Genomic DNA, 27,325 nt, shown 5'->3' with positions numbered 1-27,325 from the left:
AACTTTTGTTCAACTGGCTGGCTGTTTGAATATCATACGCGCTGCATTTTTTAAGCTGAAACAAAATATCATAGCAATTGTATACCTTTTAGTTCATTCAGACCGGTTCAAAGGAATCTTAGTCCCAATTTGCGGAAATTTTTGTATTTCAGCCTTCTTTCTTGCGTTTTTCTTTTAGTAGAGGGACTGATCTGTGAAAACGCCAGATACTACGTGTTTTTGAAAATCTGTCAAATGCAATATGTAAGGAAGGTGGCACGATTTTAATTACAATCTGTCCGAAAATACTGATGTTCATTCAAAATGCAACTAAAAGTGCATTCATATTCCACGAAAACAGGAGTTTTACGAACCCTATCATTCGTATCTTGCCTAAAACTGGGAACATAATACAACAGTTGGGATCTGTAACTTCTGATCAAGAAGACAATTGAGTGACGCCTTAATCACAATGTCATTTTAAAACCAAAGTTAATTTTCTGTTCTGCGCTAAGACACACCATCTTACCTCACGATCTTCAAAGTGCGTTAAAGTTTTTGCACCAATGACTAATTACGCACAAAAAGCATCAAACCGATCAGTATCGCTTACAAATCGTGCGTATATCTAGCCCTGTATGAAATTACACCTAAAGTTCAGACCACAACATACTCATCAGGAAAAAATCCAAATTGAAGGTATCCGAGACTCAATGAAATCAAATCCCACGGACAATAAAGTTCATCTCTCGGAGCAGATTGTTCATTTCGATCGAAGTCAAACCGGATTATTGAATTTCATTTTTTCTTACATTGATGCCGATTTGTCAGAAGGAAGGGAGGAATTTAGGAAATAATTTAAAGTTTTAAACCCTATTATATGGCATGGAGATTTTATCAAGGAATTTGGTGGAATCGTCACATACTGAGATCTCTCTTTTCCAAAGAAAGATTGTATGTAGAAAGGAAATTGTGAGTAATCGGGAGCATCAAAGTTAAATTGACATTTGCTTTTTCATCAAGCGGTATCATAGCTGAATTTGCATTTAATTACTTGTTATCGCTCAAAACAGACTGTATAGAATGAACTTATAACCTTCAAGATGTAAAAAAAAAAAAACGAAAAGTAAGTTATTAGATGTTCAGAATGAAATTCGAAAGAGGAAAGAAAAAAGAAAAGATATTTTCATTTAGATTAAGCCGATACTCATTTTCGTTTTTTGAGAGGGACAGCCTTAAGTCGACCCATCCAAAATTCTGGCTGAAAATTATTGCTATCGTTGGAGCAATTTCACAGGTTATTCGTGACTTTTACAAATCTGATTTGAAACCATATGTTGGCAGGTTTGAGACCTCGAGAGAGTTGAATTCAAAGCTGAATTGCTTATCACCGCAAGTAAGAAAATAAATGATCAAAAAATTAACAAGTTTGAAACTTCTATTCAAATGCAAGTGTCATCATATTAATTAACCATCAAAGCCAGCAAATCCTTAAAGAACGAAGCACTTGATTATGTAAAGAAGCAGCTAGGAGTCTTTTCAACGCCTTCGTTTTTGAAAACAAAATGAGTAATAGATGTTTCATGGGTAAAACACCATCTGAAAGTAGTTGAATAGTTAGGGTAGCGTGAACTACAGGATAATTTAAGTAATGCGACCGTAAGCTATCTCCAAAGCTCTAAATAGCCAGATTTAAGGCAATTTTGAGCAACTTTTCAGAGCTAAAAACGCCTCAAATTTTCGCCTTTAAAACATAAAATAAAGAATTTTCTATCGTTAAAAAATGCCTCCTAAGTTTGAGCATTTAAAGTCGATAATTCGCATTGATATCTAAACTGAAAGTGTATCACAGTATCATCGATCTGCAAGGTTGAGTTGCATAAGGTTCATCAAACGATCAAACTTTGTATCCTAACACGAACCCTGAAGATGAAATTTGAGAACTGTTCAACAGGATCATGTTAAGATGGATAAATGGCGTGAAACAGTGGATTTCGTCCGTTTGGAAATGCTACTAGCTAACTGTGGCTCCGAATGGGTTAAAATCTGTATCCACACTGAAACTCAAACAAGGTCACAAGGTTTGTTTATCTTATATTGTCAGTTTATTCAATGTAAGCTTGAGATTTTTTTTGCAGTCAACTTCTGCTCCAAAAAACGAAAACTTGTAATAAAAATTTCAAAATGTAAGAATTGTTTGCATGAATGACTAAAAATGACAGATTTTTTTGCAGGAGATTGTTGAGTTTTTGCAAAGATTTGTTTTTTTGGCCAAGGTTTTTGGAAATGTTATGCCCTGTTTTCAATTTTATTCCCGGTCAGTTTAAGCTATTCGGTATCACAGATCAAAAAGCGGGTTCCCAGCTGTTTGGATAAAAACCAACAATACTTTCTTTTAATGACCTGCTCGCAAGAAGCAAAACAAATCTTCAGCAAAAAAATTCATCCCATACTTAGGTTCCATAAAACCATGGAGCACAAAAATTGAACAAAGAAAATGTTTCAATGCTGAAATCGTTGGCTTATCAGTTCGCTACTTGCTCCCTCATATCGATTTGCACGATTTTTTCACCTACACGGCATTTTCCTGCCCAAATGAGCTTCTTTTGTGTTCGATTATGTACATCTTGACACGGCTGCCTTTGTTATTTGTTCGTTTATGAATGAAGTACACCGAAAAATCGCCTTTACTGTCAGATTTCCCACAGCTCCGAAACGCACAATACCGTGAGAAGGCTAAAATGTACAGATGTTAAGGAAATTCTGTTGGTTTTAATTCTATTGCTGTTCTATAGGTATCACAGGCCCCTCCATCAACAATCAAAGAGAAGAGGAGGTTGCTTTTTCCTTTTGAAAACTTATTTTCGGAAACGAACAGAGCAAATTTTATTTCATATAAAGGTCACTGTAATATTAAAAGAGAGAGTATTTCAATGTTAAGCCACTGACCATGAAGAAACAACTTTATTGCTTTTCCTAAGAGGTAAAAGCTGCGCGTAGTTACATTTAGAAGCTCTCGTGAAATTTCAATGAAAGGCGAGTTCGTTTACACCGACCTCCTGCAGTTGTTTAGTTTTGGGCCGATGAAATTTCAAGCTGTGCACTGTAGTTAGTTTTTCGCATTCAATGTCATTCACGGGTAGGGTACTGAAGACGGGTTAGCATCTTTGTGTACGCATCATGCAAGCAAACGGCTTTCAAACGTATTCTGCTATTTCGTCATATTTCTTCGAATTCTGCTTAAAGTGAAATTTTCGTTTGTCCTTGAAATTACTTGAACTACTTCGAAAAAAAACATGATTAGAAAAGTTTGAATCCAAAGTTTGCATAATTGGTCTAGAGATACTTGAAATTCTAAATTAACATGGTAAAGGTAGTTCTTTCTTCAGTTTTTCCCTTTTCTCAAAAGATCTATTCTTTTACACCTTAACATACTCTTAAAATGCTCTTACAAAATTTTCAGTTTCAGTTTTGAGGGTTGCCTTTTCTCGACATTGCTCTTTTCTCAGGCGATAGGAGGGAAATTTGTCTCTGATTTCAACAGATGGTTTGTTTGTCACGATTTGGTTAACCTGGATGATTAAAAACTTTTGCGCAAGATTAATATTTCGGTTGCTTTTTGACAGCCATGTAAACACTGTGCGGTTGACATTGTTGTGCAAGTGGAATGAGCAAAGCTTATTACTTCCTGGTGTACCCAGCCGCTTTTGCTATAAAATGAAAAACTTTGAAAAAAAAAGGGCGCCACGACTTTACTTGTGGACCATTCTCGAATTGGAAAACACATTTTAAAAGTCTAATGCATAATATTTCATTTTAACCTTTAACGTAAAGGAAACGAAAGGTAACTTTACCACCAGCCATTTTTAAACTAAAAAAAGTGCTTCGTTATTACTTCGAAAATAATAGATTCGGTTATGATTGTTCATTACAACTTTGTTTGAGCGCACGCATATGTTCGAAATATTCCAAACGAAAATGTTTTCCATTAAAAGAAAACCCCGAAGAAAGGGAAGAAACAGATTAATACTTGTAAATTATTGTTTTTGCCGTAGGGATTGAAAAACTTTGAATTGCTAACACTAGTCATTTGAGATTTAGACTTCAAGATGGTCAAGATGGTTTTATGTATGCTTGGCCTTGACTATCAACTTGCTTTTTTTCCCTTTTTTTCTTTTCTTTTTTTTTTTTGTCAGTCTATTCTTTTCCAAGGGGTTTCCAAACTTCGCGTTTTAATTATTTCACTGCAAGATCGAATTAACCAGCCAGAGTAAAACCCCGTCGGGCGGGGACTTATTCCCACAATTTCTTTTTCCCATTGTGTTGTTGTTAACTAAACATCGGGTTTTTCATGTTATTTTGCCATGAGATTGAAACCGGCCGCGAGCCATCTTCCAAGGTGCGTGAAAATGAGTCAGAACGGTTATAGTGTCAAAGCACTCGAGACAAAACACATTTCGTCGTAATGATACATTGTGGTTTGAGTGAAAGGGTACCGCTAAATTACTTGGCGTTGTTTTGCACACTTTTTTCTATCAGAGTTTAAAGCAATTATTCGGTGGAAGACAACGGTTTGTGAATCACATTGTTTGGTGCCTTAGAATATTTAGTAATTTAGCCGTTTTTAGCCTCTTTATATGGCAAATTGTTATAAATCTTTAATGTTTTAACGTCAGCGATTACTACTTTCGCCCATCATTTATAGGAAAGAAAAGTTATTTCGGCGAGCTGGTCTAATTTCGTCATCCGCTCTTAAAAAACTGCAAGGCCCACGGAAAAGTCCACGTACGAATTTTTCTATGGGCGTTTAATGAAAAGGACACTTAGCTCCAATTAAACAACATGTGCTAATGATCCCTAGCCAAAAAAGGATGCATTTCTCGTTTAGGCTCAAATACATCAGGTGCTTTGCTTCTCTTTTGGACAAATGAGGGATTTTTCTCCTCATGCGTAAAAATTCTGAAGAAATTCCTGTTTTTAATCGCAAAAAAAAATGCTGATCAATTTTAGCTCTTACGCCGTGTTTACTGAGCCTTGGCAACAATGGGAAATTAGACAGTGATGATGAAGACATACTGACAACAGCAGCTGCTTTTGTTGTGCGTGAAGGCTATTAGAAGATAAAATACAATGTAATTAGAACCATATTATCATAACAGCCAATTAGATTTGCATAAGCCATTCTTGCAAGAATCCTCTCCGCAATATATACATATTAACCAGACCAGCACGCGTGCCCCCAAAGTTTGTTGTTTAACAGCCAGTCAGGTGGCCATTTGGTCTCATATCGAGGTTGCGAACACGGCGAGTTATCAATTTGTCACATCTGCGAGCACGAGTTGTTATAATTGAGTCGTTCTGCAGTTATCGCTACCACATGAACCTCAACTTCCAAGCCGACTACTTTGAACCTCCTGCGCCTTGCAAATCCGCCTTCATGGAGTTGCCGTCAACACCGGGGCCGCATAGCTACTCCAGCTATAATCCAGTGCCGCCGAATTATAACCCGTATACTGCGATGCGCTACTACCATCACCCTCCAGCGAACCAAGAGTACTCCTTAGCCTGCAATGCCAGAAGCTCCTTTCCAATGCCGCCGGTTTTGAACCATCATCCGCTGTCGCATCATCCATACTTATCGCCTTCTATGCAAGGCTTTGGATCCCCTCACGATTCTCCTCACGATGGTACGTAGACTATGGAATATTTACGTTGTTTACTAGTGATAGGCATGAGTTACTCAAAGAAGATTCGGAAGTGATTTAGCGCACAATCCGCTTGTGGTTGCCCAAGTTAATAAAAATTAGTGAAGTTAAAGGAGTCGCAAAATTCTTATAATATAAGTTCGAAGTGTTAAACTGTATTGTCAAATGGAACAAAATTAGTCGAAAATTGACTGGTAAAATTTTTTCCTAGCCCTTTGCTTGATAAGTATAAAGGCAAAATGATACAATTTATCCATCATTTGAAGCCGTTATTTTTGTAATTCTTAAGAGAGTTTTAACATACTTTAACACATTACCATCGCAGATTTGAAAGGAACATGTGATGAACCCAGGCTAAACGGCAAAGGAAAAAAGATTCGAAAGCCGCGAACCATCTACTCCAGCTTTCAACTTCGGGAGCTCACCAAGCGATTTAACAAGACACAATATTTAGCTCTACCTGAACGCGCTGATTTGGCTGCCTGCCTCGGCCTAACGCAGACCCAAGTGAAAATTTGGTTTCAGAACAGAAGATCTAAGTTTAAGAAGCACAGCGCCAGAGTGAACGAAGACAGCCCAGGTGAAGAGACTAGTAAATCAGAGAGCACGGCAAGCCCATCAAACAGCTCAGGAACTTGGTCAAATACAGACGTATCAACATCTGGAAGTCATGACACAGAGAGTCCAAGCCTTGCCGCTTTAGCGACCACTAAACAGACGATACAGTTAGGACCAAATTTGAGCCAATGGTGTCTTACAAGTGGACTAAAGTCTCCTTTCCCCGCAGACCGATGCCAAAGAATGTGATTAACTCATATTTACGAATTACCTAACTGTAAAGATAAATAATCATATGTATAAAGCGTAGATAATGTACCGAGCCTTGCTTTAACTCAAGGATAAGGATTGCCAAAAAATCAGCAACGTGTGTACTTGCAAGTCCTCTGATGTTACAAGGAAAGGTCCAATCTATGAAATTTTAATCGTGTTAACATTAAAGAGGTTTTAATTCTGTAAATATAATTTATTCGTGCGATACGTTAAGCAGGCATAGTGTAAACTTGAAAAGGAGTTATTTCACTGAAGTCGAGTTCTTGAGATTATTCACGTAACATATGCTTAGACCGAACGTGATTGAAGCATTAAGACTTTTTAACATCAATAGGTAATTAGCCCGCATAACAGGTGATGTTTAATGCTGTTTTCCCAAAGGTAGGACAAGAAAACAGTTCTTAGAACACGTTAAATGCGATAGTTGATATTATTGACATTTATTTTCCAATATAGTGAGGAAAATTTTCAAACTAAAACTGTAGAAATGCCCTTGGCTTAATTGAGTCGCGTCGCTTTCAACTTCGTTTCAACCCACGGGCCAATTCCTCAAAGAACCGCATGCTACGCGTGCCACCGGCCGTTGACGTATAACGTGAAACGCCACGAGATCGTTTTAAAGCTCTCATTTCTTAAAAGAGTATCAATGACATTTTAGTGATACCACACCATCTGTTAAGTGAATAAAAAGACCCGTTATCAAGTTATAAGGGGCTTTGTGCTGTTATTTATCATGTAGCTCGCACTCTTGTCACCAGATTGGTCCGTTTCGACACGGCTATGACGCCCTCTGAATGACAAGCATGTGCGAGAAAAACGGCTCTAAAAATGGCCCTTGTGTTTACTTTTCTTGTTTCTGTCAGTGGCTTCAAAGAGATATTTTCATTGTTCTGTGCTCGATTATTATACAAACATATCGTCATCACACAATAATGACTTCATTGTCTTGCTATTTGGATTGGATCTCGATGATTTACGACAAGCAAACAGAAGTAAAATATCGGTCACCGAGGTGCGCTCAAATAAGAACGATGGTTATATCAATTCTAACGCTCGGTTCGTCACACATTGCAACCGCAAGAATTTTCAGTAACACAGTTATCGCTCTGATGGATTAACGAAGAAAACTTCAACAATATTTCGGTTTGAGAGACTTGATTGTACAACCATTATCAAAACCAACATAATCTGAATACACACTGACTGTCTATTGTGTCGTGTTATTGTTTCTTGTGTTGGATATGTGTCTTGTCTACATGTGAATGATTTCGAACAAAAAAAAAATACCTCCCCATTACTTTTCATTTGACAAACGCTATTTCTCGGGCGAACCCAACTAGCTAATGTTTCGAGGTGGTTCTACTAGTTCCGAATTCCGGCTATAAATATTTGATATTCCTCATACTCAAACTTTGCAGAAGATGCTAAAAGTCTCTTTGGACCTGTTAGGTCATTCAAACACTTGACCGCCACCTTGCGGCAGTTTTATAAACTATTTTTATACATCTCGTGTGAAGACTTGATAATTTCTAGATTTTTCAGCACAAAGGAAGTTGTCCTCGGATACCGTCGAAAAAAAAAAAAGGAACGAAAGAACACACAATATCTGCAGGTAGAGAATAACTTTCAGTATTACCATCAAGCCTAGAACATTGAGGACAAATCTTGTCGCTTACTGCACTTCTTAAGAATAAGACAGCAAAGGCTTGTTAAATTAGGTGAAAATGGAATTTATTTTCATCTTAACAGGAAGTAAATTAAGGAAATGTTTACTAGTGAACTTGAGGGTAAACGCTATTAGATATGCAAATACACAGAGGAAGTAGACGAGCTGGTTTTATTTCCCTCTACCGAAATGTCAGCGTAAATTGAAGGTTGGAGTTCAGACTCAAAATTCCCCCGATCAAAAATACGAGAATGATATCATTACTACAATATAATACCGGCTAGATCTACGAGGTTAGTATTCTTCTCATCTGCTGGGAGGTATTTTTATCACAGCTGTTTACTTAGTTCCATCAATTTCAAATTAAAAATTCCTGTTAAATACAGCGACGCCATTGCAATATATATATATTTCACGGCTATACCAAATGATTAAGAGTCGCTCGAGTGTGTACATCAAGAATGTCTATAATTGACTGGTAAAGAGATTACTCAAAGAAGTTTTCATTAAAATAGCCTAACCTTTGTTATCTAAAAGGAAGAAACAGAGAGACGGAGACAGAAAGAGAGAGGGCAAGACTCACGCAACGCCAATTGGTGATTTTCAGTGCAAATGCACAAGAAATAGTTCGTGGTATGAATATAGTTCTATATATGATCTATAGGATAAATTTAAAGGGGAAAGAGTTGCTTCCTCATTTTGTATTAATAATTAATTCTCGAGTTTACACGTAATGCATATGATGGATCTTCTCAGCATTAAATTGATGACACAGCGATCCATATCATTCAGTACAATTTCATGTTGAATACTTGTTTGGCGAGAAGAGGTTTAATTGAGGCAAATTGTTGTTAATATCAAGGCGAGCGTATCGAGATAACTTCATATTAACACTGAGAAACAATAAAAAGGATCTTTAGCACTTTTGCTCGTTAAGAGCGAGAGTGATTTGTGTTGAACTGGATCAGTACTTTTACCACCTCACACTGAATAAAACATGGTTGACTTATACAACGCAAGGCGCTGAAAAGTTCCTTACTGACTGTTTTGCTTTGTTCGCCATCAAAAGAAAGGATTTGCGTAAACTCTGCGCGTCAAAAAGCTGAAAGAATAATAGACTCACAATATAACAAACTATACACCACTGCGGTTAATTAGTCTTGGAAAATGACACTCAGGTTTATAATTTGAGTTTTTGTCGTCTCCGTTTGGTACAATTTGAGAAAAGCTACAAAGCCTTAAACGAACTCAGCATTGGAAATCTATGTCTCCCCAAAACACCTGCAGCCAATTTTTTTTTTAATCTTTGCTTAGCTTTGTTATATATATTTTTATCTCTAGGCTATATCGACTCTTAAGACACTTCAAAATTCTATTCAAACCCATTGGCACATAACTTATCCTTATCTTTTCCTTGCACTCGACTCTAAAAAGAAAAACAAAACAAAACCAGCCGTTCTTCATTGTTGCGAGATGAATGCTTTCTCTCTATAGAAGGATCAGCTACGTTTTTTATTATATCTCTCTCTCTTTCAGAGGGAAAGGGCTGCCATCGTATTCATGTAAAAACGACCACAGGCCATGCCTGCCTGTTTTGTTCAAATGCTAATTCCCTCTACATGTTGTCTTTGTTCCGCCTGTCGACTTAATGGACTAATTACTAAATGGCCGTCAAGACGCAATTTTCGCATATAATTAGCCATGAATACAGATAGAAAGATAATTTGAAATATCCTTTAATGGCTCCAAAGTGGCAAGAACCGATTGAGTTGGCGTTTTGTTAGCCAAAAGTGGTATTCGGGGCTAATTCGCGTTGATAGTTTCAATTGGGCAAGGGTAAAATTAAAGATAATTTCGTCAGACAAATATGGAATAATACCTGGGTGGAGTTGGCGACTGCGTGTTATGCTCTTAAAAGACAGAAATCTTTGTTTCCAACACATATACGAAGTTAATTAAGAGCAACATTCACTTCTCCCATTTAACATTTTAAGGGAAATTTGGGCGTTTTGGAAACCACTTTGCCGATGTTTAAGCAATTTCCTGTGTGTTTAACAAATGTATCTTATCTCCAAAATAGCCTTTCGATGACAAAACTAGTTTGGTTCATTTAGCGATTTTGTTAATAGAGTTGATTAACAGGAGTTACGGGTCACAGATAATTAGTCTAATGAACAATGGCCCTTAATGGAGGGCTTCGAAGTGTATTTACAAAACAAAGAGCCTCGACCGTTTGCACAAACTCAAAAGTTTGTTTTGTCGAAAAGTCATTGTATCGTTGCTAATTCTTTTTGTAAATAGCTCTCCCAAAACTCCATTGTACATTGTACTACCAAACACAGCCCTCTAAGACAAAAAAGTAAGGCATTAATGACGTTAACCACAGCTTAAATAAAAACGTGTTCCGTCGTTTCTACGTTTTTACGAGCTTGCCAATATTACTAGAATGACTGTGCACATTGTTTTTATTCTTTCTTCATTGCGTGCGTACAATAATAAAGACTGTTCCTCGCGAGAGCTTTTAGGGACTTAAAAGAGACCGAATTGCTTCAAATACCGGCTCTTTCTGCCATAAACGATTAATTTGTAGGGCTAAAGACTCTTTAAGAGTGTCCCGTAAACTCGTACTCAATCTAATTACAGGGTAATAGCTTTGTGCCAACAAAACCATTGAGATAATTGTCGAGTTTTAGGATCTCTCGCTGAGCTAATTTAACTCTGAATTGTTTTATGCCTTACCTCGGTATCATTATGTTCAATAGCGCACGGCGGCAGTTTTGTTCTGTTTTGTGTGTTGAGAAATAGAAAAAAACCGATCATGAGAACGGCCGATCAAGAAACTTCGCTTTATTTTTAATGATGCACCTAACTTGGATGCTTAGTGAACCATGGTGCTAACGAAAAGTTAGGAATCCATTGTTGCATATTTGCTTAATTTGAATGCATTTATAAATTTCCTTTTTTTTTTTAAGAAAATGTTGGCAAACATTACTACAATTTTATTAGACTAATAGAAACACAGCTTTCAGCGATAAAAACATTGGAGAGATAATAATAACATAAGCGGCACCTTGCGTGATATTTGCTTTGGCGCAGTTTGGCTTAAAACACCCTTTAAGTACAAAGGTCTTTGTAAATATTCAGATTTGGAGGTCTTTGAAAAATAGTTAATAGTATGGACCTTTTGTATGAAGCTTCTCGATTTCGTTTTAAATAACGCTAAAATTCGATTAACGCTGTTGAACATGACAATCAGCGCATGATGAACATGATCTAGTTGGAATGAAATTCCAAGACCCATTCGCAACCGTACAAAAGCAACATAGAAGATTCTATCCTTGTCTGAATGAGAAAACATGAATTTTATTTCACAAGTTACGGGTGTCTTCATTCAGCGGACACCGCTACTTGCAGGTGGTTTACCAGAGATATAGTGGAGTGGGAAAAGTCCTAAGGATATACTTTAAATTAGGAGCTATTTTTATTTTTTTTTTTTTACTACTGTAAGCGCTATTTCCCTACCATAAGTGCTAACGAGTTGTAATGGTGTTTGGGCACGCACCATTAAGCTTATTAACTCCCAGTGGCTTTTCTTTCATGCGCTTCTAACATCTAGGTGAACACACTAAACAACAACAGGTGAAGCGTTGATAAAAACCGAATATAAAACGAAACCCAAACAAAATACATAATTGAATTTCAAAAATTCTTTATTTACGATTAACACATGAAAATAAAACTCTCTTGACAGAAGAGAAACGCCAGAGAGAGTTTGTTTTGGTTTTAGTATGGTTTGGGTTCCTTTCATAATTGTTTTCTTAACACAGTTTAAAGGTAATCTGATAAAATTCATGCCATGGGCAAAATGGACTGGTTGGAGCCGTCAGAACAAAGGCAAGTCAAGAAGCTTAAGTGTATGTCTAGAAAACAAGCTCAATCCATTGACCTATGTGAACAGTGAGCTTTATCTAATGGTGATAAAAATCGCGTCGATTTTACCGCTTGGGCTCATTTTTTAATAATATCAATTACGACATCACTTTCCAAAAAGTAATTTCGCGCTAATTTCTGCACCTTCTATTCAATAGTCAAGCTGACGAAGAATGTGCCCTTAAGACTTAACCAGGTGCATTCATTTGCGGCTCAACCGCAATGTTTTCTTTTCCATGACAATTTCCTTTTAGCATTCAAATGAATTGCCCTGCTTCAGGCTATTATACATACCAGACTGATTAAAAACTTTGGGCGAGGCCGACCAAACCGCTGAGAATCATCAGCACGCAACGGTCCCTTCTTAGTAAAAAATTAAAGTCCATTTCTGTAGATATGGGTGCAAGATAGAGTACGTTATGATAGACGTTACTCTGATTCGATCATAACAGAGCCGCAGGGGTAAGGAAGAGAGATTGAACAATTTCGATTAACCGAGAAAGAGTGGACAATTTTAATAGACAATCTCAAAAACGATATTGTGTCGAGGATCTAAAACAATGGGCCTTCTACGTTAAAGTTCTATGAGCCGTAAATGTGCATGACGGGTTTCTTAGATGTTTTGGGGGGTTCTTGAGGCATATTAGTTGATGGCTAGATTTACGCCACAAAAATGTCCTTAGGATACAAACAAACATGGGAAAAAAACTAATTATATCGCCATGGACTTGGTAAGAGACACATAAGAAGCCGACCAAATTTGTAATAATTGCATTTAACAGGTTATACACGAGAAAGGTTCAGAGCTCATAGCGTTTCTTTTTTAAGTCTCATTTTCCTAACTCTCAAAAGAGCTTTTTCTTTTAATCAGTTGAGGTTTCTGTGCTTCAAAATTTCAAAGGCTAATTCGTGAAGCGCAGCTGAAGTCAGTCATGTCTCATCTTTCCATAAGCTTAAAGTTTTCTACTCAAACAACAGTTTTCTCTTCCTTTTCTTCGGAAGATTTCAAGCTATAAACGATGGTATGCTCACACGTAACAAGTTTGTTTGGCAGTGATGTTCCCAAGAGATAACTTCTATGTCCCTTCAGGAATATTCGATAAATAAAATTCCTAGACAAATGCGCAAATGAAAATAAATGAATAATTTAAGAGAAAATACATTATAGGTGATAAAAGAAAAACGAAGAGTGTAAATAATTTCACTCTTATTTTCGCTGGTGGTATTCTGAGAGCTTTATAAAAGTATACTCGCCTTTCCTGCAGGCTGATTTGAGGTGAAAACAGTTATCTATTTACTCATAGAGATATTTAACGTATTTAGCATTTTCTATGCTCGACTTTCAAGACTTTGGTATGGAAAGATTTGATATTTTTTGAAGATACGAACAAAAGTTAGAAAGATCTTCTGATGCTTGAATTTTTCTTGTCTTGCGTAAAGAGTCACGGCCTAGATAATCCTTTTTCATTTGTGTTAAAGAAAATTAATGCTTAAGAAACAATTGATATAATTTTTATATCTCCCGTTAGAAAGCGTATAAGAGATTTAAGTGCTTGTTGCCTTTTGGGATTTCAAAGAGCAAATTGACCGTTAAAAATTGCTTTCGAAAGTTCTAAGAAACTAGAAGATGGATTTCGCCATTTTGAGAACAAATCTATGAACTTGAAATCTTTGAAATCATTAATTAAATTAAGATTTCTATTTTAGTAGCTCTTGATTATTCAAACAGATCGCCAAGAGGTACAAAAAGAGAAGAAGAGGTTATGGTAAAATGATTTAAAAAGCGAGCAGTTACTAACAATTAATCTGCCCCGTTTCTTATCATGTTAAGGGTCGGGGGTAAACTGAATTTCTGAATTTTACTTCATATCTATTTTACCTTTATGGAGAACGTAGAAAGACATGACTCAGTGTTCAAGTAGAATAATGAACGTATTCATTGGGTCAAGCGTCCAGTGGGGGAGAGGTGGGGGGGGGGGGTCTGGAGTAGAATGGCACTTCTACATTTGCCCCAAACAGTTCTATGGCGGGCATGGTTTTCAATTCTTACTCCTAAAACAGGGTATTAAATTTCACAAAGAAAAAAGAAGGTTCCTCGCAAAGAGCACGAACCTTGCATAAACATATGAGTATACTTATAAATAAAGTCATTTCTGAAACAACACCTACTGCACTTCATACTGTACCTATACTGATAATATTCTTTATTAAGATTTCAAAAAAATAAATGAACAGATATTGCCTGAATAAAACGATTATCTCTTCAACGGACAGTATATTATACCTCGAGCTTGCTAACGCTTGGACGTACAAGGGAAGGTAGAGGTTGGACGCCGCTCCCTCTCTTCCCTTCCCGTGGTTGTTACACGATATATTGTATGGGATCATGTTCGGCCTGGCAATGAAATTGACAATAGATACTCATTCACAAGTTGGTCATGTCCTTTGAAAATTTGGTGGAAAATGAATGGTAAATTCTGGAGACATTCACGGAGAAGTGACGTGTAGGCTATTATCTCTGAAGAACTTGTATTAGAACAAGAAGCTGAAATTTATCGAATATGTCGAATTTAATCAAGATTCAAAATGAAATTCAATTCACAAAAGGTGCAATTGAGTTTTGAAGACAGATAAGTCCACAATGTGGAGTCTAAAATTGAATTGAAATAACAACAACAAAAATAACAACAAAAAATAAACAAAATAGAACAAAACAAAACAATACTTCCCTCGTCAGATTGCATCATGATCTCTAACATGACAATTAATAGTAATGTTTAAGCTCGGATTGTTTACACAGTCACTGATAATAAAATGTCTTCGAAATTGCATGTCAGCATTTATGTTGTTTAAAATTACAGCAAAAAATTATGAGTTTCTAAAGCAACTTAAGCAGTTTCACGCACTTTTTATTTACATTTTCAGCAGAGCAGGCGAGTCGATCATGAATTCTTTAAAAGTTGACATGAAAACCTACCAAATAAAATGAAGTAATCAGTTTCGGCAAGCTGTAGTTTAAAGTGCCAGCCTAAATTGCCAGCCCCTCCTCGTCTTTGTACGATCAGCTTCTAGTCGAAAATCAACCCATGAAGTACTTCTTTATAAGGTGGCTTCATAGGGTTTCTTGACCGCGCGAGATCTGGAGCCGAACATGGCGCGAGCTTTAAAAATGTCGCTAAACAAAACAAATATGGCGGCTCTATACGATCGCACGATTCATATCAAAAGAGGTGTGAAAAAAAATGTATCCACATTATGGACTCTGGGAACTCCAGCAACGACACCCAGTGTATTTATAGGCCTTTCACGCCTGAAAAAGGCCAACGCAACACCCGTGGCGCGTTCGGTCGCTTCAAGAGGACTTTAAAATTAAAGAAAACAACGAGGGAATCATTAAGTGAAGGCTACGAAATTTGGTCAACGAAACTGCATTACGAAGATGGCTGTGTGGAAAAAGAACCACCTACAAAACAGGCTCCACGGTCATCTCGGGAAGTAACCCACGATGTTCAGGATATTTGCTTTTTTGCGTCATCAGAAAATAAAAATTATCGTTTTGATCGATCGCGAAGTTTAGGTCTCAAAAGTGGCTCTGATTTCCACCAACAGACGGCAGCTAAAGATCTACAAGGAACTCTAGTGGTTGATATACAAACATTTTCACAAGGCCTCAAGGAATGTTTACTTTGTAAGCGTGGTAAATATGAATAATTTTTTTTATTTTTACAACCATAATAAGCGAATGACACGCTCTATGAGAATTTTATTTGCCATAGTGCAGTATTTCGATGATGCTTGCAAAGATTCCTCGAAATGAGTCGCTTAAAGGTATATACTTTTTACGGAGAAACCATAGAATAAAGGGCCACTGATGCCCAGTACTGCTTGTGTTAGATGTCCAAGAATTTTGCAAGTCCGAAACAAACATGGCAAACGAATACTCGTGGTCCGCGATTCGAAAGTCTACGCATGCTCATATACCGATCTTGGCAAATTTCTATTCCATTACATAACGTTTGGCGACAAAGAAAATAGGGATCTATAGAATTTCTCGCGTTTCCTTCGGTGGAATTTTCTAGATTTGCTAGACCGTTAAGCATATTTGTGTCCTTCCTAACGCCTGTTTATAAAAAAAATTCATAAGACCAAATTTGAGATAGAGGAAGAATACACAAAATTGCAAATAGCGAGAAAACAGCCTTTATAACTCCTATTTTTTTTTCCGGCTTTTAAATGATTGGCAGGACAATTTTCACAAACTGTGAAAATTTTGAGAGATTTCACGGAAGAAAATTGAAGAAAATCAAAGGCAAAGCCAAATTATCACTGGCGAGCGCCTCCCTTCGTGGGGCCTGAGCTTAATAACAAAGATATTTTCTTTAATATATACAACAGCAAACTATAGTCCGAGCCTTTCTCGTCGCCTTTTGATGGCTTTTAATGACAGAAAAGCGAACACGTAAAAATTTTCTAGAAAAACAATACGCTGGGGCGCGTGTCAACGTTGAGCAAAAATCCAATGGAATCTCATTAAAGCGTTTTTTGATTGAGTCTCGCTAAACCTAAGTAGCAATAATTTCAACAGTCAATAAGACCAAATGAAAGCGTCACATTGAGCCAATCAGAACTCAAAATAAAAACAGGGAAACTGTCCAGCCTCGAGCGAGTGACCACAAATCACCATAAGATTTAAGTTTTGAACTGACAGTACTGTGTTTGGTTTGCAAGCGGCGCGGGTTTTCTGGACCAATCACGGAACAAAGTAAAGTAAAAACAATGCAAGACGAATTACTTTCGATACTCTTTTGAAAATTACTTCACGCAGTGGTCTCAATGTAACTCAAATCTTTACAGAAAACTGATTAACATTCGATTTATCTCGAAAATTGAAAAGACTGGAACCAAGAACAAAGTGTTCCTTTCAGTTAAACTTGATACCAATATTGTTGGGTGAAATGGAACACTTATACGGTGGAAAGAGTAAAGCAATATTGTAGTGTTAATTGTATCACGCGCTGAACTAAACTGGTGCATGCGCGTAATGTAAAAAAAGAGAACAATATTAAAAAGAAATATGAAGGAAAAAAGAGTGCTGTTCAATGCTGTTCGTTTTGATTTGCAACTCACAGACAAACCTGATTCGCTCGGTGGCCTGTAAGTGCCCCCCATAAATGAAAGAAAAAAGCGGATATTGGAACCTACTTCGGATCCAAACCTATAACAATCGATTCAAAGTTATTAGTAAAGATCCAAAGTTGTTATTGGGAACTCTGGATCCGTAATTCCTATTTTTTATCTGTGGTTACACTTTAATGGGTTTAACCGTAAGCTGTAAAAAAGAAAAGCACGAGAACTGAAAAATATGTAGTCGTAATAAAAGTTAGTTGTAAAAATGTGTCTTCTAATCGCAACGGACTCTAAATAACAATTAGCCGTAAATTGACCAAAACCGTATCTGTTAGCCATAAGAGTCATTACCTCTTTGAGATTCTCTTAAAGGCCTCCGTTTGTGTTTTCCGCGATAAAAGTCGATAGAAATTTATAGAAAATGGCCTGAGAGAAAAAGACTTGAGCTAACGTGAAACTTGAGTTATTGTTGTCAGTTGTTCGAATAATTGGGAGCAGACTGAAGCCATCATTAGCCCTGAGACAATAGAATATAATCATGTTTTTCATGGCCTCAAAGCACAAACATCTCCCTAGCTCCAAAAAAGTCTCAACATTAAAATAATTTATCATTACAATAATCTGATAAATGGAAATGAAACAATAAGAAACGGAAATTTATAAAGACGGAAAAGAGAATTTTAGACAAAAACATTAGTCAACAGCTGCCCAGCTTTTTCAGCTTTCTATTCCTATATCCTTTAGTTACTTCCGTTTTTTTTTGTCTTTGTAGCCTACGCATTAGTTTTAGAAACTCATGCTGATTGTTATTCCTAAATTTGGTACATAAACTACAGACACAAGGTGCTAAAATTCAGACAATCAACTTCCTCAGGGCCATTCAAAAGAAAAGCTGATTTCCTTGTTTTTCCACTTTTGGCAGAAAAGTTAAAAAATGATGCGCTCAGTATGTATATATCATATATTCATATATTTATATATATTTATATGCATCGACAGAGATAAGTCACCTTAAATACAAATTTCATCTCGAGTGACAAGCTTTAACTGAAGGTTTGCAAGTAAACGACTGTAGTAGTCCATATTGCCAACCAACTCGCCTGCATCCTGGAAAGAGTGTAGCCGTCGATAAGCTGATAGGCTCCATAACCGAGGTGCGGTGATCATTTGGAGCCATCTAGTTTCAGAGCCACGTCAAATCTCATCTGATAATGAATAAGGGAGGAATATAAACATTTTAAACAAATACATGGGCGTCTTTTCTTGAGTTTATTTATTAAAGATTTTTAACCTTACTATCGATTTGTTACTGTCAAAGATCTCAAAATGTCACACTCTCTGTAAGGAAAACGAAATGACAAATTTTTGCATGAGTACCTTTCCTAATGACAACTGTATTCGAATAAACACCAAATCAGCGAGTCGATACCTTTTAATAATCGACGGATTGCCGTTTGTACCATGCGTTTTTGACCGAGTTTTTCCCCTTTCAATTCCTGGTTCGAGGCGTGAACAGCCTGGGCCATAAAACAAATCAAAATTCAATGTTAGTAACGAAAAAACGAGGCTTGTGAGATATTCATCCTATTCCTGCTGTGTGTCTCGCAGGTTCCAGAAACGATTTTCAAGTTGAAAGCCAATCCAAAGTCAATTCGAGTTCATTATTTGATCGATGGCATTGTTTGTGGCCCTATTTAAACAAAACTTCCCACGTGCTTCATTTCTCGTCGAACGTACAGATATGAACCATTCGATTTTTGAGTAAAAAAAAATTAACTTTGCCACGCTTCAATGTCTTTACCTACACACCTCAAGATTGTGCACGAGGATAGCATACGACACGCTTACGCCCGGCACCGAATTTGGAAACACCAGTTTTCTAACCATATTGTAAACAATTTTCAGATAAATTCCCTTGTGAGCATCAGTCTGCAGCCAATTGACTACTCCTTTCTAAATTGAACACGTGGCACCCCCACCCCGATGATCGCTCACCATTGGCTTAAGCTCGTGCAATTGGAATTAACCATAGCAACCGTAGCCATGGGGACAGAGGGTGGGAGTTCATGTACACATTTTCTATGAAACGTGCTTTTTTTTAGCCACCATCTGTATTTGTGGCTGGGTGGTGCTCTTTTTACCTAGGGGCAGCAGTTGAATTTGTGTGGCTTTCACTGGCCGGAAATTCTAAATTGACTAACCTGCACTAACTCCTCCACTGAAGAGGACCCCCTTGTTGAGGAAGAGTGGTTTATGTTGAAGAAGGAAAAAAATTAAAGAGCCGCCGCGAAGCCGAATCATCACTAATTCATTACTGATCTCTAAAAAGAATGAACCAAACGTAAGAGAAAGACTCCTTTTCATCCCCAAAATCATAAAAAAGATTATTGTAATGGACGAATCCATGACATATCTTATGTCAGAATGCTGCTTGAACTGATTTCTGTGACTTTGCATGTGAAACTCACCTGTCGTGATGCGTGATTTGCTTGAAACCAACCATCCGTGAGAACTCGGTAATCGTACAGCGTATGTCCATTCAAACTTTTAGAATATGCTATTTATTCTCACAGGCATTGTCGTGATGTTTTAAAGTAGGTGTTAATCCACGAAGTCCCTGGCAAAGGAGAATCAAGTTCAGTGGCCCTGTTTGGTTCTGTTAAATGAGTCTAAATTTTCGCAGTTTTTCATAATTATTCACCTGACACTCAACTGTCGAGTGAAATAAGTGGATTTTAAATAGGTCCAAAAGTGGTTTGTGAATCGCATGCAAGCCTAACAGCGACACTTTGAAGTCTGCCTACAGATTATCGACATCTTGTTGCAATTAAACCCGACGGATGTTTTTACTTTTAGCCGTGACTCATTTTGTGATCTCTTAACAGCTTTTAAAGGAAGCACTTAATAAATGAAACCTTTGAAGACAAATTTTCAGCGCCTCTAATTGCACCACACACTGTTAACCATTCAGCATGGGTGAGATTGTTTGCTTTTCAAAACTTAACAAGCCTGCGGAACATCAAAGTTCACTGCCGAAAACATATTACTTTTGGTATAGAGATTGATCTAATCTTGGTGAGAGGGCGATGATGTGGAAAAAGATTTAATCGTTGGACATTTGTATTCGTTATTGTATTTCAGAGAGACCTCGCAGGTTCTCCGAATGTGGCTTATTGCTCTTGATAGCTTCCTTATTTAGTCAATTAATTGGAATTATCAGATTGTTGCCTTTATAGTCCCTGGCAAAGACGCACTTTTTTGATGGTGCACAAACAACCTGAGAACTAAAAACTGTCCTTCCCGATTTCTTTCGTTGCCGTTTAACCGAATCTAAAACAACACTGCTCTACCCAGCGCTTAATTGGAATTGCCGTCTTTGTTGGACCGATGTTTTGTCATAACAAAGAAAGGGATCCCATAAACAGCCCAATTTAATTTGTCGCCAATGGCACTTAGATAATTTCACGCATACTTGCTTTTTCATAATTCGGCGATCATAAGGGAGAGATAATTCAATATTTGAAGTGTGTTTGCCATGAGCTACAATTATTTTGCCCATTTTTAATTAAAAAATCGTCGGCTTGTGTTAAGCTTTAATTATGAAATCTAACAAAACGAAAACGAGCTCACACACTAATCATTGAAGCTCAATTAACTTATCCCATGCGTGTTTAATAACTATCTGTAAATTTAACATGCTCTTGTAAATGTTCGTTAGTTTACTTTATCGTAGGATAAAGCGAATGTGAACAATATAAACTAAATCACATTCGGTGGAAAAGTTTAAAATGACAGTTATACGGTTTCCTTGAATAGTTTACGACACCATTATTACAAAGGACCCTTTGATTACAAACTGTTCCTTATCTTTTATGCAACATGCGAACGCTTTACCTTTATCTACAGTTTTCGTGATTTACTGTTGAAAACACTTTTTGTTGTTTCAATTTGATTGTTGTTTGTAAAGATATTCCACTGAAAGAAGCTGGCTCGTGATATATTCTCCTGGACCGAAATCGTCACCTGGAGAAACTGAAGTTAATACCAATTTAAAATGTATTATTGTCAAAGTTTTTGATAATCTGGCATTTCTACAGCAGGTACAGAAACGTTATCATTTATCTTAAACACCAGCTTTAAAACGAAATGCTAAGGAGAGTTTGTAAAATATCGACACAGCCTTGAATATTATTATTAGCTGTCTCTAAAGTGAGGCTGAGCTGAAATTTGAAAGCGGATAGCCCCTTGTTGACTGTTTCAATGAATTCGTGAATATAGGTGGATGGAAAACTGAAAGGAATGATGGCTGCATGCGGCTGGAATGCGTTGAACTACTTTCAAAGTGGCATTTCGGCCCGTGGCACGCCGGGTGTGAAGGGTACAGGTATCCCTGGGCAGCAATGGCGTAATCCATCTCAGCGGCAAGCTTCCGCTTCCATTTAGTACGGCGATTTTGAAACCATATTTTGATCTGTGTTTCTGAAAGTTCCAGCAGCTTTGAAAGCTCCATTCTGCGTACAACGCTGAGGTACTTGCCTTTCTGGAACTCGCTCTCAAGGACTTTTATCTGATCAGTGGTGAAGGCAGTGCGTGGCCTCTTCTTTGTTTCTACACTAGGTTGCCCTTGGTTTTGACGTGCGCCTTCGAAGATAATATGAAATAAAAAGCATAAGTATCTGTAAACTTGCAGTTAGGTTCTTCACAATAATTAAAAGCTTCCTACCAACTCCCTTTCTTACTAAATGGAAAATTTGAATGTAAACCCCCTAGTATGCCCACTCAAACCTGTCTATTATATTCATTACTTCTCTATATTTGAATCGACAAGTTTTTTAGAAAAAGGGTTGTTGGAAATTCTTGCTAGAGACTACTGTTTAGATTCAGTGAGTCCTCTGTTAGACTCAATTAATATACGGTTCTCCGGTTAACATAATATTTGGAATAAACAAGATAACAGCTCATTCATTTGCGATTAAATTCAAGTAAACATTCTTTAAAGGGTTCAAAGTTGCTTTTATGTTTCGCTCGGGAGGGAACCATGACTTGATTCATCCTATTTGACACCGTTAGGAAACTACACGTGGTGTCATTCTACGGATAGCGTCTCTCTGCGTGCTGTGCGCAACAAAACTGTTCTTTTTAAAAGAAATAAGTTTCCCACCGCTTTATTTTGGTAGCCATAGATAATGGTTCGGAAATTTGAAGTAGAATACTGACTTAAGTGGAAAACACAGTGAACACCGCTACGAATTTTTCGGTTATAATAATGAAGAAGACGAAGTACATGGAGACCTCTTAATAAAGGATGATTATCAAACGTCATGGGTCCATGAAGATTCAAAAGCGTGAAGGTTCCTATAAAAGGTTCAATGTTTATAAATCAACAAAGGATGAAATACATAATTATTTATCTTCATGCTGTATCGTATCCTCAAAATTATTGATCTGAAGTAGTTGTTCCTCTTGATTCAGTTGGCCCTTACCTTCAAGGGAGAGCACTTTGTCGTCTGATTTCTTCGTTGGCTTTGAAAGCTCCTTGTTGAATTTTGTTGGTGTCCTAGGCTCTTCTCTGGACAAAGACTCTTCAGATGAGAGATCATTAGTCGATGCGCTCGGGCTTTTGACGTTTAGAATGTCAGCAATGGAAAAGCTTCCACATTTAGCCAACCGAGAACTGGAGTCCTTCTCCATGTTTGTAACGATGGTCAAGGTATTTAAAACGAGATGATCACTCAGAGGTCTCTTAACAAGATGCTCCTTTCGCTCCGAATGTGGAATAGGGAGATAACATAACTTGTTTCCCTCTCTAGTTGATAATAACGTTCAGTATGCTGCTCGTGCCAGACTTAGCCCACCGACCAATGACAAATCGCATGATTGTTTAAATATTGAAATAAAGAAAGGCGCAAAGAGGGTGTTTAATTCACGCATTGTTTGTTTGTTCCTCATTTAAGAACAGTGGAAAGCAACTGGGCCTTGGTGATGTCCCTCTCTCGGTAAACCGACTGATTATTTACAAATACTTCAAACAAGGGCAATACATAAGGGATTCGAGTTTAAATTTGCGTTGAGTCAAACTCCAAGAAAGCCTCTTTGGAGAACGCTTGAACTCAAACAACCCGGTGTTATTTTAAACATCACCTTAGCATAAACTCCAATTAAAGAATAATGGTATTCGAATAAAGGAACTTTGCACTTAGTTCTAGATATAAATAAATCATTATTGAAAGACAAATTTTAAAGAACGAGACTTCCTTGGCCAGCATTTCGTCAAACCTCGCCCGAGGTAATTTTTCAATGCACAAAAGAAGAGAAAATGCCAAAGGGTGCCCTGTCCACTTGCGCAATATAATTCCCAGCAGGGAGCCAGTTTTAAACAGAGATGGTTATTTTAGATCAGTTTATTAGACACCGGCATGTAATTAGTCTGTAGTTTGGCGAATAACACATGTCAAAGTGAAACTGCCTGGATGCTTAACGTTATTGGATCAGAAAGGGTTTATGCTTTCGTTAATCGGATGTTAATGACAAAGCGATTTTGTATTTTGCATTTGAGAATAACGTGACAGATGACCATTGGCGTTGTAGCACCCATCAGAAATTCCAGTTTTGAAGGGATCTCGGTTTCAATCATAAGGGAATGGTAAATTTTCCATTTTTTCTTTTTCTGCACCAGAGAACGTTTTATCTCGCTGCTGCGAATTCTGCGAACCCATCAGCGATCTATCATGTAAAGAGAAGGGATCATTTCTAGATTGATGTTTAGAAATTTTTATGGATGTGTTAAACTTAATATTTACGTATAAATGTTTTTGATTTTCCGTGAGTAAGACATCCGTATGGTGTGCAATTTTAACCTTGTGAAACAGTTCAGAGATGAAAATATTGGATTTGATCAAAACGTACATCATTTCGCTTTGATAGTACTAAAACTGAGGGTTGAAGCACTTGTGGACATCGGAAATAATATCATAATATTTTCGTATTTCCACTGAGATCCGTCACCACACTGTCACTCTAGTCTAGCGGTTGATCAGTTGCGCTTCTGAAACAGCTCTGAAATCATGGACTAAAGGGAAACGTCATTCGTGTTTTGCAAAGTAGTGTCTGAGGCAAGTTAAGGTCCCCTGAAAAGGAACTTTAGACAGACCTCTTTTGTGCTCTGTCATACACCTGCCCTTTTCCATAAAGGTCCTTTTGGTTGAATGAAACCATAACAAAGAGGCAGCAGGGAACGTGGGCTGACAATACATTACATTCTTTACCCGACTTAGATGACTTCGGCTCCAAAAATGGTATTGGCTGACAAAAATAATTCTTTATTCCGGGTGATATTCAGCTCTTTCTGACACCGAAAAAAAAAAAAATAAATAAAACGGAGCCTGTGGATATCTTTTTTCTGACATTCTTTTTGTAATGGAAAAGAACTTCACTCTGCTCGTTTCGTACAGTTAATCGACCGTTTCATTAGCGATTCATCTTTGCCTGTTTTGACTCATCGACCGATTAACGGCTCAACCACAGAGAGATCATACTGTTAGGCAAGCATTGAGAATGAATAGTGCCCGTCAGACGCAAGATAAGCAGCCGTTATGGTACACAGCATGAAGACTCTCTCTTGCTCAGCAGCCGACGAAATGGCACTATAGAGCAAACGTGCTCATATTCACTGCTTCTCGTTACCGTCAGCTTGAAGACCCATAAATCATAGGAAAATACCACGACAACCAGGTGTTAAGATGGCAGTTTATAATTGGGAAAAGTTTCATTATTTATCCATCACTAACATCAGTCGGCTGCCATGGCAAGAACAATTTCAGGAAGCGTGCGCGTCATGCACGCGTTCTTAAGCCAATGAAAAGCTATCAAAACTGGAAACAAATGAACGAAGTCGGCTGTTTAATTTAAGAATTGGGGGCCAAGAGCCTTTCAAATTCACCACTGCTTTGAATATGATGTGAGGTATAGCAAGAAATGATCGGTGGATAGGCAAAGCCAGAGATCAACTTCGGGTGTCTAGAAATCAAATCAAATCTCGGAATACTATTATTTTACTTTTTCATTTTTTTTTTCTCATTCTTACTATATTTAAATTTCATTTATTCTTGTTTTAGCTGTTTATATATCTATTTATTTTTATCAATCTACCTGTCTATTTGGCTAACTATTGTTCTTTCTATTCAGATATATCTTTCTTTGAAGATTTAGCGCAATACAATAAAAATCTGACTCGTGGAGCTCCACTGTACGTTTCATGACCAACAAAGTTTACACGGTTATTGTAGGGTTTCGTTGGTAACCATGTAAGTCCTTTCCGGTTTGAAAAACGATGAAACTGATAACAAATTGATATGATAGTCTCAAAGCGATTTTTCAAAAATATCCTCCTATGAATCAAAATAACTAAGATTCTCGTGCACTCGCCGTTTCGTTATTGAAAATTTCTGCTCAAAATATAGAAGTCTTATTTGTGACGAGTGTAACATTTTTAACTCATTGTCCTACTCTGGTCGAAGTTTGTCGTTCCAAAACCTGTGTCTACTCAGGGCCAATCTAATTCTCAGGTTGAGACAAAGGAGGTTTACATCAATACAAAAATTATTTTGAAAACCAGCGCAAAATAAATATATAACTACATTTCTCATTCCTCGTTTGTTAATATTCGATGCTTTTCCTTTTCATAGACAGATCTAAGTCGTCTTAGTTACGTTCGCGTGCGTTAGATTATCTACTTCTCACAAACGATGGCGCCTTTTTGATCAGGTATCATTCATTACGGTGCTATGAAAAACAAACTCCTGCGCCTCTTTAATGAAAACACAGAATATTCCTCGTGACGATGTTAGAAATAGAAAACTATGAGGCATTTTCGAAAAAAGAACAACACGAGTGGCAATTATAGAGGGTTCTAGTGGGGGATGGCTTTAACGGCTAACGCTTACTTTCTTTATGTTACAGTTAACAGAAATTTTAAAAATTTAGTTCAATCGTTTTGAAAAGTTAAAGATTAATTTTCCGTGCTCTTAAAGACAGTCACTCGGTCGCTTTTACCATAAGAGTGAAATATCGAGGGTGACTCCAGACTGAGCTGCTTTTTAGCTGATATGGAGTAATTGTCTGTTTTCCCGCATCAGCCACAATATAAGACATATAACAGTCTAAGATTTTGGCACGTTCAAAATTACAGATCGTAGATAAGAAATTTTTTTGCGGTTAACAGTTTTTTTTTCGACTAAAGGTTAATTTTGTCTGCTTTAACGCCTAATCGTTGAGCATTTTTGCCATTTTACAGCTGACGGCAAACCCCATTGAGAACCTCTTTGTACTAGGCCTCCCACACCAAAATCCACCTGTAGATGATAAGGAGAAAATTAAACTTTTCAATGCCAACTGTAATTTAAGAAATTACAGAAATCAAATCTCGAAAAAAAAACTATGAATTTTTCAAGGCTCAAACTTTTGCCTCTTTGATGTGCAAGAGCGTCACCACTAATACAATGCTACACAATTGCAACACCATGTGCTGCAAGTGGTGATGGGGCAAATCTTTGCGAGTTTGCTCTTTGTTCCTCGTATTAAACCTGATCAAACAACTTTTTCCATATGACTTTGAAGGAAGCCGAATGTCAATAAGAGGAACGAAAGCCAACCCGAAATCCATAAATAAAAATTTAAGTACCAAGTGCCTATCTCGAGCGAGGGACAAACAAACTTTGTTGAATATAATTCACATTATGAAAATGAGGTTTTTTTTCGTTGAAATTCTGTGGGGTGGTATCTATTTTAAGTTGAAATTGTTCATCTGTTCAATATGGAAAAGTTCCCTCCTTCGGAATCAAATAATTAAGAGTTCCACATAGCTAAAAGTGTCCTCAAATTTTTTTTAAGCATATCTGTCTTTCTCAGGAAAGAAGGAAAATAATGGATGGATTCTTTAAAACTTGTTTACGAGGGCGTATTTCCTCGTTTATGTGTACCTTATCACGGGTACTTAATTTCCGCGATTTTAATGAGCAAATAGAAACAGGGGCATAAAATTTCGTGATTCAAGCGTTCCCAACTTCATTTCAGTTTTCAAGAATGAAAG

The 27,325-nt window shown here is 37.2% G+C and overlaps 3 protein-coding genes and 1 long non-coding RNA gene across 8 annotated transcripts in view; 2 read left to right on the top strand and 2 right to left on the bottom strand.

The window, feature by feature from the left end:
- The first annotated feature begins 1,751 nt into the window (after nt 1–1,751).
- The window catches only part of LOC113676548 (trypsin-3), a 30,071-nt gene continuing 4,497 nt past the window's right edge, over nt 1,752–27,325 (top strand). Inside the window, exon 1 of the mRNA XM_089181922.1 lies at nt 1,752–2,060. Coding sequence (XP_089038048.1) covers nt 1,946–2,060 — 115 coding nt within the window. The 5' untranslated portion in view covers nt 1,752–1,945. The remainder of the gene's footprint in view (nt 2,061–27,325) is intronic.
- On the top strand, nt 5,181–7,222 carry LOC113676560 (homeobox protein Dlx4a). Its single transcript, XM_027193229.2, has 2 exons — nt 5,181–5,666; nt 6,010–7,222. The coding sequence occupies exons 1-2, from the start codon at nt 5,357–5,359 to the stop codon at nt 6,489–6,491; spliced, it is 792 nt and encodes a 263-aa protein (XP_027049030.1). The 5' UTR covers nt 5,181–5,356; the 3' UTR covers nt 6,492–7,222.
- LOC149040127 (uncharacterized) lies at nt 15,371–20,182 on the bottom strand. 5 transcript variants are annotated; one of them, XR_016179572.1, is made up of 5 exons: nt 19,940–20,182; nt 19,707–19,855; nt 19,440–19,470; nt 18,668–18,755; nt 15,371–18,443 (listed from the first exon to the last, which is right to left on the bottom strand). It is a non-coding gene; the product is annotated as an uncharacterized LOC149040127 (long non-coding RNA). The 5 variants fall into 5 exon arrangements; XR_016179573.1 differs by having other exon boundaries at nt 19,440–19,559; nt 19,707–20,182; XR_016179571.1 differs by having other exon boundaries at nt 19,707–20,182.
- On the bottom strand, nt 20,785–23,133 carry LOC113676539 (barH-like 1 homeobox protein). Its single transcript, XM_027193207.2, has 2 exons — nt 22,722–23,133; nt 20,785–21,879 (listed from the first exon to the last, which is right to left on the bottom strand). The coding sequence occupies exons 1-2, from the start codon at nt 22,927–22,929 to the stop codon at nt 21,443–21,445; spliced, it is 645 nt and encodes a 214-aa protein (XP_027049008.2). The 5' UTR covers nt 22,930–23,133; the 3' UTR covers nt 20,785–21,442.

Source organism: Pocillopora damicornis, chromosome 9 (assembly GCF_964200805.1).
Source record: "Pocillopora damicornis chromosome 9, jaPocDami1.2, whole genome shotgun sequence".
Lineage (NCBI taxonomy): Eukaryota > Metazoa > Cnidaria > Anthozoa > Scleractinia > Pocilloporidae > Pocillopora > Pocillopora damicornis.
This window is presented reverse-complemented; position numbering and strand designations above follow the sequence as displayed.

Bases quoted from the DNA above. Each gene is read 5' to 3' on its own strand.
- LOC113676560 (XM_027193229.2), top strand. From the start codon at position 5,357: ATGAACCTCAACTTCCAAGCCGACTACTTTGAACCTCCTGCGCCTTGC. The intron at 5,667-6,009 runs GTACGTAGACTA...TTACCATCGCAG, and splicing joins TCACGATTCTCCTCACGATG to ATTTGAAAGGAACATGTGAT.
- LOC113676539 (XM_027193207.2), bottom strand. From the start codon at position 22,929: ATGGAGAAGGACTCCAGTTCTCGGTTGGCTAAATGTGGAAGCTTTTCC. The intron at 21,880-22,721 runs GTAAGGGCCAAC...TTATCTTCGAAG, and splicing joins CAAAGTGCTCTCCCTTGAAG to GCGCACGTCAAAACCAAGGG.